Genomic DNA, 18,809 nt, shown 5'->3' on the forward strand with positions numbered 1-18,809 from the left:
GCACTTGTTAAAGCATGTAACTTAGTGATGCTGTAACACACATTTTTATTATCTGTCTGGGTTTTAAAAACAAAAGAAAGTAAGACATTTAAGGAAGACATCATAGCAGCTGAAATCTGCACTGTCACTGCTAAAGCCTTAAAAAAGGCTCTAAACAAAAAGCATAATACCTCCAAAAACAATCAAATAAACAACAATGTTTACATAAAAACCCACTGATTCTATATAAAGTTAGAGCAATAAATGTACAAAGGCTTCCTGATGCCACAGAGTTTTATAAACTAGTAGAGCACAGTGGGTATCAATTAGGTGTTTGAAGAATATTTAATTTTTTAGCACTGTTACATGTTCTCAAACCAACCCTTCACAGAATCATACAAGCGTGAATCTCTGTCTGCTGTCTGCTTCCCTCTGTCCCCAGGCCTCTCCCTCAGTTAAATCTATGTTACTGTCAGACTCCAACATGCACTCACATTTACTCAGGGATCCACAGTGTTGTTGCCTGAGGCAGCTCCAGTTTTTGGGTGTTGAAGTGAGGATTTTGCAGTTGCCGTCTAGGAAAGTGGAAAGGCATGTACTGTATTACTGCCTTCTTAATAAGGGGCGAGATATCAGAACCTGGCAGGGTGACACACGCTTTTCCAATTCAGCCTCTAGCCACGTGCTCTAAGGTCAGCTCAGCCACACAGACAAAGGGGTTCCAAGAGGGTGACTAAAAGAGGCCACAAGAGGTATTGACCAGTTATTAGCAAAAAAGGTTATTAAAATCACAAGCTGGTCTGGGGAGTTCTGTGCACATTACTGAAGTTGATGTGCTCAATCCATAGAGAGTTCAGCAGTGTCATACAGCTTCGATTTGTGCAGTCGAGTAAATTCATAAAATCATAAAATTAATGTAATCACTATTTAAGCAAAACCTTGTACTTCATTTTTTATTGTTTATTATTTGTGTTAGAAGTTCATGATGAATGGACCAGTGAAAATTGTCCACAATGTTATAGAATAAGATCTTGCTCCATAAACTCCTATTTCAAGTTAGGGATGTTTTTTCTTTCTGCTGTAAAGTTACCTTTCGGGGATATGAGATGTTCCTCTGGTAGCGACAATATGTAGGCATGTGCCTCGTTCAACTGTCATCACCTCATGGTTTTTGAGGTTTGTGTACAAAACCAATTCATAAGATCCAAATTTTCCTCTGATCTAATTAACCATAATTTATTCTAATCATATGTTCTCTCCTGCTCTCTCTCTAAAACTAATGCACAGTTCTGAGTTCTAAGACAGGGTTTAAGCCTGTAATCTAGAGGCTTTGTTGCTCTGGCACAGGCTATGCTAGAGGTGATGTTGCATAACTTTCACTGGCCAAGACAAATGTTCATCTTTACTAAAAACATGAGCAGAATTCTAAGTATAATTAGCATGCACCATTATAAGTAAAATGGTTATTAACTGGTCCTTGACAAATGGTTTACTTGATTACTGGTTGTATTAATTTTGTACAGTCCTAAAACTTCAACATGTGGAGGAATTAGGCAGCTAAACTACCAGCACACAGTCATCAATGGTTTATGTTGCCAACGTTGTCAAAAGCTTAAAATATAGCCATGCACATCATCTAGCTCCAATAGGTTTTTTTTCAAGCTTTGCAAGATTTCTGAACTTGTAAGCCTCTCAAATTCTTCCGCAGTTTAGTGATCTTTTCCTCCAGGGTATTTATTAAATTTATATTCCTCCGTAAAATTACTGGACATAAATAAAACTCAGTGTAATGGCAAATTTGTACTGATGCATTGTGACATGTATGGTAAGTCTGCATAAAATTGGAGGCAATAATTCATAATGTGTATAATAAAGATAATTTCATATTTACTAAACAGTCTCAACAATCAACAACTCCCCAAGGATATCTGGTGCTTCACCTGTGATTGAAGGCAATAATAATAATAATAATAATAATAATAATAATAATCATGATAATATTATTATAATATAATAATAATATTATAATTATAATAATAATCAAGTAAGAAATGATGTAGCATTAACTTAATGGGACATTATGAATGATTGACAGTGTTTTGTTTAAGTGGAGTTATGAAATCTCCATAGACACAGAGATGCATAATGTCTTTTTCCAGACCTTTTACTACTTTTAGCCAAAAGTTGTATACAGTTTGGACCCCACATTTTTCCAGTCTTCAATTTTGTGAGAGTGTGCTTTCTCATAGGTTGATTTATTTGATTGCAGCTGCTTACCAGTTACATTTATTATGCATAATAATATACACAGTTTTTGGGCAAACATATTTTGTGTGTAGGCAAATACACAGCAGTATTTTGCAGGATATGCTATAGTAAAGGGGTTTACATTAACTTTTAAAATTTTTGTGTGTGTGTGCTCTCTGATAAAAGAAGAAAGGTGGGGTTCTTGCTCTCATTTAAAGAACTGAAATGGCACCACCTTTACACAAGAACACTCTATAAAGCAAACTCTGTCCCCAAAACAGTATTTCCCTTTTTGGACTAAGATTCATTGTTCACAGACCTTATACTACATAACAGCTTCTCACATATAAAGTCTGTAAGATTAAGAGATCAAATTCTTATAGTCATAGACTTCAAGTAAATAGCATCAAAGAAAATATGGGACCAACTCCCTAATTCATAATGGAGTGCAACTGCCTGTGTGACATACATCCTTAAACAAACACACATGTACACGCATTCCTGCATGCATGTTTTCCTGAAGACCTTATTGTCTTACCGTTCGTGGGCTTTACGTCTCATTTTCAGACCAGATCACTGTGCGCATGTGCCTATATCCTCGCTTTCAGCAGTATGCATCACAATGAGCCTTCCCCAGTCCCTCACCAGAAAGAGAGCTGCTTTAAGCAAGCAGTGAATACCTCAGTGCAGACTAAGGCACAAGCAAACGAAAGAGAGAAAGCACGTAAGAGGGAAATGAGTGAGAGGAGGTAGGGAGTGAGAGGGGGAAGGGAGTGAGAGAAGGGAGGGAGGGAGGGAGGGAGGGAGGGAGTGGGATAAGGAATAAGCACATAAGTGGAGGAAAGTGACCTACCTTATGGCATATGTCTCTCCATTGGAGGCCTGGGAAAAAAGAGAGGGAATATAAAAATGTTATCCTTTTCTCATTTGCATTCCCTCTCTCCACATCCACTTCTTGTGAAGCGGCACAGCAAGCATCTAATAACACAATGACTGTTCATTTGTAATACCAAATATCAGAGGTTACTATTTTGATAATATATAGGTATTTGTACCTTTTCATAACCTAATGTTTAAAAACAGAACAATAAAATAAAAAAGCCTGTAGATAAGACAGGGTGTGGAGTCAACACAACTCAGAAAATATGATTTCAATGGATTATGGTACAATTATGTTCCTTGACTAAAGGTTCTGAGATGTACCGCTGAGGGTACCACCCCAGTGACAAAAGTACCTTTTTTCTGAGAGTGTAAAGTAATGTAGCTATAAAGAAGAGGCATGCTCAGAAGGCACTGTAAGCCAACGAAAGCTCTTTATTGTCCAACACACACTTACAGCAAAGAACTGAATGCTTGTTGGTAAGCCACAGAACTGAAAAAGCTAACCAAACCAACTGAAGGCAACTGAAAGTAGCATTCTGGCCTAAAACTATATGGGTCAATGTATTTGTTGTGTTATGCAGTATTCTGTAGCACAACATTGCATCTCTAACCCTCATCAGTTTGATAGAATTCATGATTTTGTATACCTTTGTCGTTTTTTGTCCATTAGTGTTCTCTCACCACATTACACAATTACACAATTACACAACATTACACAAATACAACATAGAACCACTGGAAATCACTGTGGCATAAATCAGTCCTAACTGCTAGCATAACCACTGTAACCTCTGTAGGCCAATAAATACAACAAAGCTAGCATTCGTGTAGACAAAATTGTGAAGAAAATAGTGATTCTGAATTTATTCAGCATAAAATGGATGCCTTTTCAGCCAGAGTAAAGCTCCCAAACTAGACAGCCCTGCATTTCAAACAGCCTGCCCCACAAAAATCCACTCAAAAGCAGTTGTTGTTCTATAGCTTTTTCACGATATGCCACAAGAATTTGATTTTCCTAGTTTTTAACCAAAAATGTAATACAGCAATTCTGTATGTTTACAACAGATGTAGCAACGGTGACATTTTTCATTTTGGAGAAAGTGTTCCTTTAAAACTCAGCTTCTTTAAACAGTAAGCATAAAACCCACAACTACATGAACTAATAGGCAATCCATACAGTTTCAAACAGCAACCACTAAATCCAACAAAAAGCATGAAATGCCAGAGGACCAGCAGCCCACAAGGACTTAGAGGATATTTAAATTAACAGTTCACACAGGCTCAGCGACAACGATAAAATCTGTATAATGAGGAGTTCATAATAAAATACAATGATTTACGATATGTGAAATGTGATATGTGATCATAAAAATTGTGGCGATGACACAGAAAAAATGATTACAAAAATTATTTATCAATGGAGAAAATTCTGTAAATAAAAGTCCCACTAAAACTTCACATCAGTATAGTCCCTAGCACTGGTGGTGGAGATCTAGGAAAAATTCAAGTACACATACACACACCACACACGCATAGTAGGATGACTCACTGGTGTACTGACAGCGCTGTCTTGCTAGGCGACAAGAGAGCTTACACTGTCTGCACTTTGAGTAGATCCAACCAAAACAAAATCTTTCCCTGTATTCGTCTGATGATACAGAACCCAGACTTCTTCTCTGCTGTGTGGGAATATGGGCAAGGTCTTGTTAATCTCCACAAACTTTTTTGCTTGAGTGTATTTCTAAATCTAGTAATATGAACATGTGAGGACAGCAGAATGCAATATACATTGATCAAAAGAGTAAACAGACTTTTAAATAACACCTATGCATAGATATGTAATTATATACAACCTCTAATTCAGCTATGGCCGGTGTACCTTTAAAAGCACCTGCTGGACCATGGCTACTAACTATCTTTATGCAAATGAATATATTTTCTCACTGTTTACCATTGAGAATTGCACCCTAGCATTCAGCCTAGTGGATAAAACAGACACTATGACATACCATGTACACACAATGAATTAAAGATACACACCTCAAAAGCTTGCTTGTCTGTCCACCACTACCTTATCCATGTATATACACACACTTACACTCTCTTTCTCTCTCTCTCTCTCTCTCTCTCCCCTTCTCTCTCTTATACACATACACACATTTTTATGAGAGTATTTAGTGAAAGAGCCACAGTTCAGTAATATAATTCAGACAAATTCTTCTAATCAAAAAGGAAGCAAGTCCAAACACACACACACACACACACACACACACACAAATGTGCGCATATATGCACATATATACACTAAGAAAAAGGCACAGATAGAATTAGGTAACACCTTACAATGCATTCTGTCATTTACCATGTTACCTTGTAATTTCCCAGAACATACAGTGTAACTTCCCCATACAAATCAGTAAAAATATAAATACTCATTGGTTCCTACTGGTACTTAAATGTAGGTACAGCAGTGGAAAATGAGGAGTAAGAGAGTAACAATTGGGGATGATGTAAAAGTGTAACTTTCTGACATTTACTGTGTAATTTCCCTGAACTTATGGTACAACTATCTTGCATATATACTGTATGAACAAAAATATTGGGACACCTACATTACACCTACAGGAGCTTTTGTTAGATTCCATTTTAAATCCAGAGGCATTCATATGAAGTTGGTCCCCCCTCTGCGTCTCTAGGACTTTTTGCCCATTCATCCAAAAGAGCACTTGTGAGTTCAGATACTCATGTTGGACGAGAGGGCCTGGCTTGCAATCTTTGTACAAGTTCATCCCAAACGTGTTTGATAGTGTTGAGGCCAGGGCTGTGTGCGGACCAGTCAACTTCTTTCACACCTAACTCACCCAACCATGCATTTATGGACCTGTTCCCACAAAGGTGGCAGCATACAATTGTTCAAAATGTCTTGGTATGCTGTAGCAATACAATTTCCCTTCACTGGAACTTAGGGGCCTCAGCCAACCCCTGAAAAACAAACCATAGCATTATCCCTCCTGACACACAGTTCTTTGGCTGGTGCTGTTTCCAGAGGCAATTTTGAACTTTTTGGTGAATGATTCAACAGAGGATAGGCACTGTGTGCTTCAGGCCCACTCTGTGAGTTTCAGAGTCTACTGCTTTGCGGCTAAGCTGTTGTTGCTCCTAGATGCTTCCATTTCACAATAATAGCACTTACAGTTGAGAGGGGCAGATCTAGCTTAACCGAAATTTCACAAACTGACCTGTGGCAGAGGAGGCATCCTATGACAGTGCCATGTTTAGTCACTGAACTCAACAGCATGACCCATTCTACTGCCAATATTGCTCATGGCAGTTGTGACAATAATTTTTTTTGCATGTGAGTTTAGAAGGCAAGCTTCACCCATACTCCAGGGACTTTATTATGCTTATGTCTTCTACTTAACTGTATGATTGTGTATAAGAACATGTTGAGAAATGGCTGTATACATTCAAAAATTTGTTCCTAGCAGGCATATTCATCCAGCACTGTGGCAGCTCATAACAAGCAGACTGGAATAGAAAGAAAACGTACCTTTGCGTTATTTGTGTTTCCAGACCAACTTAGTACCAGCCCTTGCAAACTCCCCCCACTACCTTCCATTTAATTTCCCAGAATTTATGGTAAGTTACACTATTAATTCTATGAACTTACACGGTAAATGACAGAAAGTTACATTCTAAAATGCAGGCTGTATTATAAAGTGTTGCTCAGAATTCTAATCCAGGAACCCATCCTATTGTGGTATTTCAGTTCTTTTCATGCAGTCAGCAATCAATGGCAGGTGTTAGGGGTTCTCCCACTTGTGAACAGGCTACCTTTGGTGAATGGCATTTAGGAAAGAGCAGTTCCAGCCAAGAAACAGGACCATGTGAATCATTAAAACTGGTTCTCTTCCCTTGCAGATGGGAGAGGTGAATAGGGCAAACACACCCCATCCCTCTTTGAAGTCCAAACAGTTGACTTTGTATGAATAATTGGAAAAGGCAATGCATTTTAACAGCCATGGCCAAAGAGATAAACAACAAATAGATATTTACAGTGCTCAAGTTACATAAATATCAACACTAATAAAGCTGCCTCATGAACCCTTCTGTTATAAGTTTTTTGTTTTTGTTTTAACTGGAACAAAGATGTAAACATTAGTAAACAGAACACTAAATATTTACTATTGACATCTGTCTAAGCAGAATTTAAGAAAAGTAACGCACTAGTATTTACACAGATGACTAAATTGGGAACTGAAATTGAAATTTTGAATTACCAAAATACTATACAATAAGGAAACATTATTAACTATGACATGGATTATTTTCAGCATGAAATGCACTTTATTACCAAAATATAACACATTTAAGGTTAAGGTTAATGCAGTACTGTATTTCTCTATAGTAAATAATGCAATTAACATTCAAAGGTCATTAACAAAATAACATAAGACTATTTAGCATGGCTTGAAAAACATTTTTCAAGGGAGTTCAGTATTCCACCAAAAGAGTACTCACCAACTTGCTGCTAATAGGTCTGGGTAGAGATATAGAATGGTAGGGCGTTTTAGGAGAGCCTTCTGACCAGTTTAACACTGCACTTGGACATTTCTTTGCACCAGAGTTTCTTTGGGATCTGTTGGGACTAACCAACAAGGTTCTTCTCTCTCTCTCCTGTTCTCTAGAATATTCCTTCTTTCCTTTGTTCCTTTCTGTTGCCTCTGCGGAGTCAAGCTCATCTTCTCTCCGTACGCTGTCTATGTCAGTCTCTAAGTAAGTTCTTCTTGATGGTTCCATAAAAGATTTTTCTTCATGTGCTGTCCTCAGGGCCTCAGTGGTATCCAAAATCTTGCAAGTTGGCATACACTTGTTCCACTGGTACACGGGTGCAGCCACGTTACTCTTCCTGGACTCCCTGCTAGCGGGCAGTGGATCGCCAGTTGAATTGAACCAGGAGTTTGCATGCATTGAACGCTGACAAGAGATAGAAGATGTGTGGGAACAGTTGACCACAGATGACTGTGGGCTAGGAACAGGTGCATCCTTCTGGCGCACTGTACCAAAGGCCTGCAAGCACTCAGGATCCAGTACCCTACAGGTTACTTCATCCAGAAACTGAGAAAACTTGAGCTTAGCCTCAATCTTCTTCTCTATGGCTGCTGATGCAGCTGAAGAAACAGTGGAACAGTGACTTGAAATCTGACTCTGCAAAGAATCTCTGCGTCCCACAGGCACCTTCTCTGCTGTTTGCTGGCTCTCTGGTTGCCTTTCACTACTCTGGCAGCAGTCCAAGTTCTGGTAGCCAGCTGCAAAATCACTTGCAGACTCAGGTCTACTTACCGAGCTGGCACGAACTCTGAAGACCTCTTCACTGTGCTGCTTGATGGAGCTTCGCAGCAGGCAGGTGGCTCCTGAGCTCCAACTGTTGGTGTCCCAACTATCGTCCTCACTTGAGGTGCCGCTTAGAAGACTGGAGCTGGAGCTCCTGAAACTGGTAGACGAACTGCAGAAGCTGGTGGTGGAGCTGCGCAGGCTCTGATTGGAGCTTTGAAGTTCAGAAGAAGTAGGAAAGCTCTTGAGATTTGATACAGAACCTTGTAAACTGGGCAATGAGCTCTGTAGGCTGGAGATTGAGCTCTTGAGGCTAACAGTTGAGTTCTTGTGACTGGGAATGGATTCAGTTCCATGCTGGTTAGGAAGAGAACCCTGTAAGGTTGGAGAAGAAAGGCTGGATGGACAGCGTGGACGTGGGTCCTCCTCTGGATCCCTTCGTTGTGCTGAGAACACAGGACATGAAGCAGTGGAAGAGCAGGAACCACGATTCTGCCTGTTTAATGCTTTTTTATGGCGTTGCTGCCTCTGCAGTGTGGAGACTGAGCCGTTGACAGTTACACCCCGGCCTGTTTTTGATGATCCGTTCTGCATTTTTGACCTAGAAGCTATACTATCAAGCACTGCATGCATGGACAAGTAGACTATGGTGAGCGGGGCTGCACAGATTTCAACACCTTCCCATCCATGTCCTCTCTGTCAGTCTCCCTAAATGGATTTGCTGCATGTGCTGCAAGGCTCTGACTGTGAGGCTGACACACTTTCTCAGCCCCTGTCCTGTTCTGTCAGGACCAATATGTAATGGCCAATGCATCATGTGGATAAAGAGACATACTATATGGACACATACAGTAAATATACAATAAATGTCTTGTCGTTTCTGATAAAAACATTCTGATGCACCATTGTATTCTGTCAGTATTACTAATTAATATATATATTGATAAGGTCTAACAGCGCTGCCAGTTGGCTTTCCAGGTCACTTGCTCATTGGTGCAGCATATTGATTCTGGATACCACGTGATAGAGAGGATGTTAGCAGTGGTGCAGAACTGGAGTGCCATAAATCAATTATTCATTGGAAATGTGTTGTTTACAGTGACATGCTGCAATGCTCACTGACAGTGAGACAGACACTGCCCAGTGATGATCTCTTTATATGATGTCCAAAGTGTTTAATGCCTCTACAATCTACATCACAATATATTTACATGAAATGTTAATGAATTTGCTGCCTGATGCCTGAAACATTGTTTTATGATAGTTTTAAAATAAGGTTTTTGATCCTAAAATGTGCTTTTTTTCTTTTAACTTGTTCAGGGCTGAGAAATATCTAAAGGGTGTTGTGAGGAAAAATAGTTCTCCATGAAAATGCTTTTTCTGATGTACCACTATTTTTATCATTATCAACATTACATATAAAATCTCAGACACATGTAAAGAAATTTCTGTAAAGAAATCAGTTGTAAGTCAGTCAGTGCGTTTTTTTACATCCCAATGATTGAACTGTAGAGAAATTTTGAAAAATCTGTGGAATTCCCTTTCAAAGGTTCCAGTAATATATAAGTATATAACTTTATTAAAGAGCTACATTTTTAGTTTTTTTTTAATTTTTAGTTTTTTTTTGTTATGGTAGAATGTGTCAAAAGCAACTTACAATCTGTTTAACAGTACATCATAGGCTCACTAAGTACTAATCATTGTCAGTGGGCCTAGTGTTGTTTTAACACACAAATGTATAAAATAAGACTAAAGTTAATTAATTTTTCCAACTTCATTTTACAGCAAAAAGCCTCAACAACATGTTGGGACTAAGTATTTTCTAAGTAACCACTGATCTAAGATTTCTTTGCAGGTGTCTACAGTTTGTAGATAGAGTTCAGTGGACTGAGGAAATGGAATGTCTAGGTTTGGAAGTGTGGGTATTTCTTCTTTGCTTAACAGACAAGGCAGCTGCACATCAGTTATGGCAGTATCTTCTGGGTGGGGATTATGCGGTCCTGCCTACTCCATACCAAAGTCTTCATTTATCTGAAATATACAGAACCAGGCTTATTATTTCACATTTTTGACAATGAAAGAATTACCCCACCTCAACAAGGTATACACTTTAAATACCATGGCTTGGGAAAAGGTGAAGGCATTTTCCCTTGACAAGAGATATTCAGACACACTCCTTGGCAGCCCTTTTGGTTATGGATATCCCATAATATGAGAATTTCTGTCTACTCCATGAGTTTGTTTTCACATTTTGCCCTCTTTATAGGATCACAAATATATAGTATGAACTACTAATATACTTTTTGTTAAACTGTGCTTTATGTGCTAACATAATCAACATATGACCTCACTCTGGGTGGTGTGTTATAGTGACTACCAGAAGACAGGAAGTTGTGAAACACGGTTGAGAGTTTATTTTTGATGGAAAGTTGGAAGTAAAAAGTTAATCGAGAAAAGCCATCAACTCCTACAATAAACAATTTGTGAATGCAGACCACGCCTTGGTAAATGAGATAATGAGAGGAGGAGAACTCTGAGGATTTTTGGCCTGGAGTTCAGTATGGCTTCTGTGGGTCACGAGAAGGCCGACCCCCAAAAACTCCAGATTAGATGCAGGCCAGCCGTTTGTGAGCCAGTCCTGGATTTGAGTTCATATGTAAACTTGCGAAGACCATCGTCTGAGCAGTTGAACTGTATGATCGGGGAGCCCTTGGCAAGAAGCTGCTCTGATTCTGAAGGAATGAGCAGAAAATTGCTCTGGAGGGTAACCGGAGGTTTCTGTGATGAAGAGTGGGTCTGATTGCTGGGCGTTTTGAGAGAGCCTGAGTTGGAGTAGCTGTGTCAGAGGTTCATTTGGGCTGAGATAAGAGTTCATTTTAAAGTACAGAGGAAAATTGGTTTGTTTTGCTGTGCTTGATATTATAGATCATAGTATCGGAGTCTGATAGGCAGGGATGTAGAGCAGGGTTGAAAGTTTCTGTTTGAACTGTATATTCTGAACATCTCAGGAATCCGAAGAAAGTGAGGAGAAAAAGGGCTTTTAATGTAGTGGATAGATCTTTGGGGAAGAGACCAGCACGGAGTGTCTGAATACAGTGGTGGAGGATGTCAGAGGTTAAGGGCAGCTGATGTGGTAGAAGGCGAGGTTAATTTCTTTGGATTTCTTTTAGTAAAAGTATGATCTGAGGGTGGTTAGCTGTGGTGTGTTGGTTCCGTTGTAACGCTGGGTTTGCAAATCAGACACGTGTGGATAAAAACGAACCCGGAAGATTTATTTAAAAGGAGATGAACAGGGTTAACACTAGACCAGGTCAATAACCAGAAGAGCCAGATACAACACATAGGAGTAGGTGAAAATTGAGTCGAAAAAACATGCGAGGGTCGTAACCATAGAAGAATCATACACAAAACAATAAAGCCAAAAACAGGCGCGAGAATCGGAAACCGGAGAAAACAAAGCGAGGTCGAAACACAGAACAGCAATCACGAAAATAAACGGCTTGGTATGCACTGACGGAACAATGGCAATACTTCGCAAAGACAAGGTTCAAACAGACAAGTATATATACAGAGCAAAACAGGTGGTGATGATTAGTATTCAGGTGACTGTGATCTGCTGGATGGTTTGTGATTGGCTGGAAGAGTCTTGTGACTGACAGAAGGATCCTGGGAAGTGGAGTTCTTGATGGTATGAGTGTCCGACTGAGAACCAGGAAGCGTGACATCCGTTGATAAGTATGGTAAAGAAATTGATCCTGGCTAAATAGACTCTTAAAGGCAACCGCACCTAAGATTGTTTCTTGAGCTTGGAAGAGGAACTGAAAGAACTGCTCAGTTGAAGGATGGAGTCCAAATATGGAGGAGCTGGCATAGGATGAGGCTCTGCTTGAGGTGCCAAGGCTTTGAATTTCTGAAATTGAATATGAGAGAGAGAGTCACCAATAGCATTTGAATGGCCTGGGATGTGAATGGCTCAAAGAATAAACTGATGTTGGATTGAGTGCCAAGTAAGGCGACGTAGGACTGGCACAAGTGTTAGGGATTTAGAACGTCCTTTGTTGATTATATGAACAACTGAGGAGCTGTCGGAGTGGATGAGGATCACTCGTCCTGTCCATTCATGTCCCCAAAGGAGTGCAGCAATGATGACTGAGTTCCCACAAGGCAGAGGAAACGCAAACCAGTGGCCACCATAGAAGCTGCCAAAACCTATCAAGGGAGCTGCATCGGTGAATAGTTGCAGATCTTCAGGGACTAAGATAGCGTCTTCATAGAAGAAAGAGATGCCATTCCAGTGCTGGAGGAGGAAGAGCCAGAAGCAGAGATTCGAGATACATGCATCATCCAAGCAGACAAATGAGAGCTTTGCACAAGGCTGTCGATGGATGGTTCTGAGGATCCCTGAGGGGCAGACAAATCGATGATCAGGTGTTTCTTGCCGGAGTAGGAGCAGAAGGTACGGCAGGGCGGGGAGTAGGAGCGGGTGGAGTAACGAGAGTGCAGGAGGAAGCATGTTGAGATAGGCAACCGCAGAGCTCACAGGAGAGAGCAGTCCAACCAGTAAATACATGACAGTAGAGCTCAAGATCCAGGTAGCCCCAGTATGTAGAAATGTTCCACTGCTGAAGACGGGTTGCGCGGGCCGAGAACAGACGATGATAACCACAGAAACCCGACCCTCCAAATCAAACGGCGAGGTCCAACATTATGGAAAGATAGTCAGTATCAATGGTGCGGGGAGCACCGGAGGCAGCTGAGGGGTGAAGTAACGAGAAGAGATTGATGTCCGCACCTTGGAGGATCCGCGTACACAGGACAAAAGAGACGAGAGCCGGGGGAACGCGGGAACCGCGGGAACTCTCGGCTCTCGACAGCCGAACTTGAGGTTTGGTGCAGGACATGTGGATTCCTGGGAGGAAAGATGCTGGCTTTCACCAAAGAGGTCGTCGTCAGAAGCGACAATGTCGAGGTCCATGACGAGACGATAGCAGGTGAGTAGCACGAAGCTGGGTCGGTGCAAAATTTTGTCACGAGTAGGAAGAGTGAAGGACTTGTTTTTATAGGAAGCTGGATTTGAGAAGGAGGCGTGGTCTTTCCTCATACTTCAGTTATGTCATAATTCCATTATATAGGTCATTATAATAAGATTAACACCAGACTAGAGTACATGCGTATCATTATCCTGTCACATCACATATATAAAAATATTTGAGCTGTATGATAAAATGTTTTGTTAATTAAAATGTTTTGTTTGTTAAAATGTTTATTTGGACAGTCCCTAATAGATTATCTATAGATTTTCAATTCTGTTGCAAGTTGTATCTCAACAGTGTTAGGGTTAAGATTAGTACTAGGGTGAGGCTTAAGTTTAGGTTTTGAGTTGAGGTTAAGGTTTAGGGTTAGTGTAAATTAAGGTACATTTAATAGATAAGTAATTCCACTAATTTAATAGATTAGTGGAATGTATATTACATACAAGATAAGAATCTGCAGGGGGCTATCCAAATGAAGTTTTACTAAAGTTCTACTATTAAATAATTGGTAATAACGGGTAAAAACAGTGTTTCTTTTTCAGCATTTCTTTTTATCCTACAACAAAAGAACATCGGGACAGCTTGTTCAGTGTCATACAAAAACAATGCATTTTAAAAATCCAGAATATTACCAAATCAGTTTATGATTTGTGTCAATGTGCCATAGGCTGTTTGGTGCTGGGACACTGTACTAATGTGCCTTTAAGTCTGAATTTACAATCTGCACATTAGTGTTCCATAATGCTGGTCAATCCTTCTCATTAACTCTTGTACACAATATCTTTTTTATAAAAAATAAATAAATAAATAAATAACAAAATATCAAGCTAATTTTTTGTTCACAATTGAAGGGGGAATTCCACTTATTTTTCAACATTTCTTCTTTGTTCACAGTGATGGTAATAGGAACCAGACGTCTGACTCTAAAAGCTCCCTTACAGAATGTTAGTACATGAAATGGTTATGAATACACTGCCTGATATTCGAGACACTGTTTTGAGAAAGTTTTGGTCCAAAACATATTACTAAAATCCATTCATTGTGGTGGGATACATGCAGGGTGCAGTGAGGCAAAATAGTCCCCATAGAAAACTGATTTTATTAGATAACCATTATTTTACCATCATCAGCATTACATACACTATATAGACAAAAGTATTGGGACACCCCCTCCTAATTATTGAGTTCAGGTGTTTCAGCCACGGTCATTGCTAACAGGTGGATAAAATTAAACACATAGCTTTGCGGTCTAGATAGACAAACACAGGCAGTAACATGCTCAGTGACTTTAAACATGGCACTTTCTGTCCTGATAGGTCTGCCCCTGTCAACTGTAAGGGCTTTCATTGTGAAATTGAAGCATCTAGGAGCAACAACAGCTTAGCCACAAAGCGGTAGACCACACAATCTCACAGAGTGGGGCCAGCAAGTGCTGAAGCGCACAGTGCTTATCCTCTGTTCAATCACTCACTAAGGAGTTCCAAATTGCCTCTGGAAGCAACATCAGCAAAAGAACTGTACGTCTGCAGCTTCACGAAATGGGTTTCCATGGCCAAGCAGCTACACACAAGCCTACAGGGGGAGTGGTGTAAAGCATGCCACCACTGGATTCTGAAGCAGTGGAAACGCATTCTGTGGAGGGACAGATCACACTTCTCTATCTAAGAGAAGTGGTTTATTTGCGCTTATGCATATTCAAGCTTACAATATTTAGCCTTTTTGTTTACATGGGCCTAGCTACAGACATACATAGCAACAACTACATAGATACCTAAAATATTAGGCTAGTTCTGGGGTTCTCAAACCCAATCCTGGCAACCCCACTCAAGCTCTAGCTCAACTGATTCAGCTCATTAACAATTTAGGAGCTTCTTGTGCTAGGTCTGGTGTGTTACAGTAGAGAAAACATAAAAATGTGCAGAGCATGTGGTCTCCAGAAGCAGAATTGGGAATCAGTGGGTTAGTTTCTATTGCTAGCTACATAGACCTAAAACAAAGTTGTTTTTCTTCAATTAGCTAATCAGATTAATTAAATCAAAGAGTTGATCATATCTCAGTGGTTCCTAAACCTGCCCGGTCCTGATCCTCGGAACTTTGTACTCTGCAGCTTTTTCTGTTTCTTCTACCTTAATGACATCACAATCACATGAGGAGTTTGTTAATAATTAATGAGTAGAATCAGCTGTGCTAAATGAGAAAACATGCACAGTATGGGGTCGCCTGTCATATTTAAGCATGACAGCTTATTATCAAACATTAAGAAAGAATTCCAGTGTTAGGATTACCCTGCTGAAAAATATAGGTAGTTTCAGACAATCAAAGCTGCTTTTTAATGGTCAAGATGGTTGACAAGCTGGACATCATGCTGTACTAGACAAAAACAATACGCGGATTAATAAGCTGTTTAAGTTTCGTAGACTAGTGTAATTGTTAATCAGCACAGAGTATCTTTTTATTTGGGTTTGATAGTTTAGCTTGTATACCTGCCTGGCCAACTTGATCAAGTCGGTCAACCAGCATGACCAGCTTGACCAATCTAATCGACCAGCATGAACAAGCTTGTCGCCTAGTCAGCTGGTCAACTAGCAGGGACACCTTAGTCAAGCTGTTTGAAAAGCTTGATCATAGCATTCACGCTAGTCATTAGACCATCAAACTCAGAAAAACATACCTTGTGCTGGTCAACTGGTCTACTAACATAAAAAGCTTTACCAGTCTGCTCTGCCAATCTGTTTTCATCCAGAGGGTGAGAAGAGAAAGAACCCAAAAAGTTTGCTTTCTCGTTTTTTTGTGTGAATAACGTTTTAGGCTCTATTCCTAGGATAGGATGTCTGCATGGCTGGCTACATCTGATTCTAGGTCAGAAGCTAGTTTAAATCAAGCTTAACAATGTGAATCTTAACTGTTGGTTGGTCAGTTCAATTTCTTAACGTATAGTGCTTTTTGATACTGCGAACACGCTTGTGATTTGCCTCAATGTTAGTCCTGCCATAAAAAGGGTATGAACTACGACCCCATTTCCAAAAAAGTTGGGATGCCATGCAAAATGTAAAAATATAAACAGAATGCAATTATGTGCAAATCATTTAAACCCTATATTTAATTGAAAATTGTACAAAGACAACAAATCAAATGTTGAAACTGAGAAATTTTATTGTTTTTTGAAAAATATATGCCCATTTTGAATTTGATGACAACAACATGTTTTAAAAAAAGTTGGGACCAGGGCATGTTTACTTCTGTGTTTCATCACCTCTTCTTTTAACAACACTCTGTAAGTGTTTGGGAACTGAGGAGACCAATTGCTGTAGGATTTCAGCTGCTCAACAGTTCATATTGTCATGTTTTTCATTTCATAATGCGCGAAATGTTTTCAGTGGGTGACAGGTCTGGATTGCAGACAGGCCAGTTTAGCACCAAGACTCTTTTAATACGGAGCAATGCTGTTGCAATACATGCAGAATGTGGTTTGGCATTGTCTTACTGAAATAATCAAGGCCTTCCCTGAAAAAAGATGTCGTCTGGATGGCAGCATATGTTGCCAAAACATGTATATATACTGTTCAGCATTAACGGTGTCACGACTCCCGTAGGCTCTGAACTTTCCTTGGACTCCATCTCCCAGAATCCCCTGGGAGATCACGTGACGCCAGCCTCACTTTCACGCTCCAATCAGCGCTCCAGTTCCCCAGAGTACTGATTGTTTTCACCTGTCTCTCTCTGATTAGTTTAGCTTATAGCCCGGGCTTGCAGTTAGTCTCATTGCGAGGTATTGCTTCTTCTCACAGAGCTACTGAGCGTTTATTTTCTGATTGTCTGTTCATATTCTGACCTTTTTGCTGTGTGTTTTGACCTGCCTTTTGCCTGACCCCTTTTGGATACTTTTGCCTGGTTATGTTTGTATTTTTGTATGTTTTGTCTTTTCTGGATCTGAACATTGCCTGTGACCTGACTACGATTGTGGATTCTGTTTTCACCAGTAAAGCTTCTCATTCCCTTTTTATCTGCAAGCGTCTGCGTCATTCTGTCGCGTTACAAACGGTGCCTTCACAGATGTGTCAGTCACCCATGCCATGTGCTCCCTCATACCATCATGAATACTAGCTTTTGAACTTGGCTTTTGAATAACATTTCTCAGTTTCAACATTTGAAATGTTGTCTTTCTACTATTTTGAATGAAATATAGGGTTTAAATGATTTGCATATCATTGCATTTTGTTTGTATTTACATTTTGCACAGTGTTCCAACTTTTTTGGAAATGGGGTTATACATCTAATGACATGTCGAATGAGAAACTTTGAAATTAAAATGTGGATTGGGAAAACAATATTTGGAAAAATATCAACCTTGTGTAAGTGAAAATAAATAAATACATAAATAAAAATTGCAAAATGAAAAACATTCTTTAGGAGAGAATCTTATTATGAAACACAATAAGAAAATATATAATTACATTACTCTCAAATGTACTGGTATTCATCAGCAGGATTCTATATTTTATTCTGTATATTGTTATAATATATATTTTTGTGTTAATTGTTTCAAAATAAAACAAGGAATGAATTTGTTTCTGGATTTATGTATTATAAAACTATTTCTATATATTTATTTATTATATTTTCAGCAACAGTAGGACAGATTTGCTCCCATGTGTGATTAAAAATGCTCTGCTCAAACATAAATATTACTCCACTGACATATGCACCATCCTAGAAATTCTTCTCACAGAGGTTTGCTTAAAAAACCTTGAAGAATAGACCCTTTAGAGCTGTAGCTTGGTGAGTAGTTATAACAACAGTAGTAGTTATTAACCCCGGTAAATGTCAAAATGATTTATGAGTTATGCGTGACGTCATATGTGAAATATGTAAAGTATTTTCCCAGGGGGGTTGATGTGTATAAAAATGTAAACATCAGTGGTATGACATCACGTGTGAAACATGTAAAAAAAATTCCCAGGGGTTGGTGTGTGTAAAATGTAAACATCAGTTATATGACGTCACGTGTGAAAATTGCAACTAATTTTCCCAGGAGGTAATGTGTGTAAAAAATGTGAACAACTATTGTAGGTTGTAAAGAATTTTTTTTTTCCGGTGATAAAATGTTCAATTTTCCCCAGGGTGCGTGTTGGGAGGGGTGGCAAGCGTGAGCAAATTTTCCCCCTTGAGAAGTGTTAATGAAAAAAATGATGTGAATTTTGTGTAAAAGTTTAAAGGGGTGTGAAGAATTAAGAGTAAGGATGAAAAAAAAAAGATGCGAGGACTTACCATCGGTGGGGTGTGGTGGGGTGGGGTGGGGTGGGGTGGTTGGGTCTGGGTATGGTGTGTGGGGTG

General features: G+C 39.5%; 1 protein-coding gene across 1 annotated transcript in view; it reads right to left on the reverse strand.

The window, feature by feature from the left end:
- The window catches only part of LOC118823747 (brain-enriched guanylate kinase-associated protein), a 61,392-nt gene extending 58,529 nt beyond the window's left edge, over positions 1–2,863 (reverse strand). The window contains exon 1 of the mRNA XM_036593533.1: positions 2,765–2,863. Within this exon, the coding sequence (XP_036449426.1) occupies positions 2,765–2,787 (23 nt within the window). The 5' untranslated portion in view covers positions 2,788–2,863. The remainder of the gene's footprint in view (positions 1–2,764) is intronic.
- Positions 2,864–18,809: the final 15,946 nt, after the last annotated feature.

The sequence above is a fragment of the Colossoma macropomum genome, unplaced genomic scaffold (genome assembly GCF_904425465.1).
Source record: "Colossoma macropomum unplaced genomic scaffold, Colossoma_macropomum, whole genome shotgun sequence".
NCBI lineage: Eukaryota > Metazoa > Chordata > Actinopteri > Characiformes > Serrasalmidae > Colossoma > Colossoma macropomum.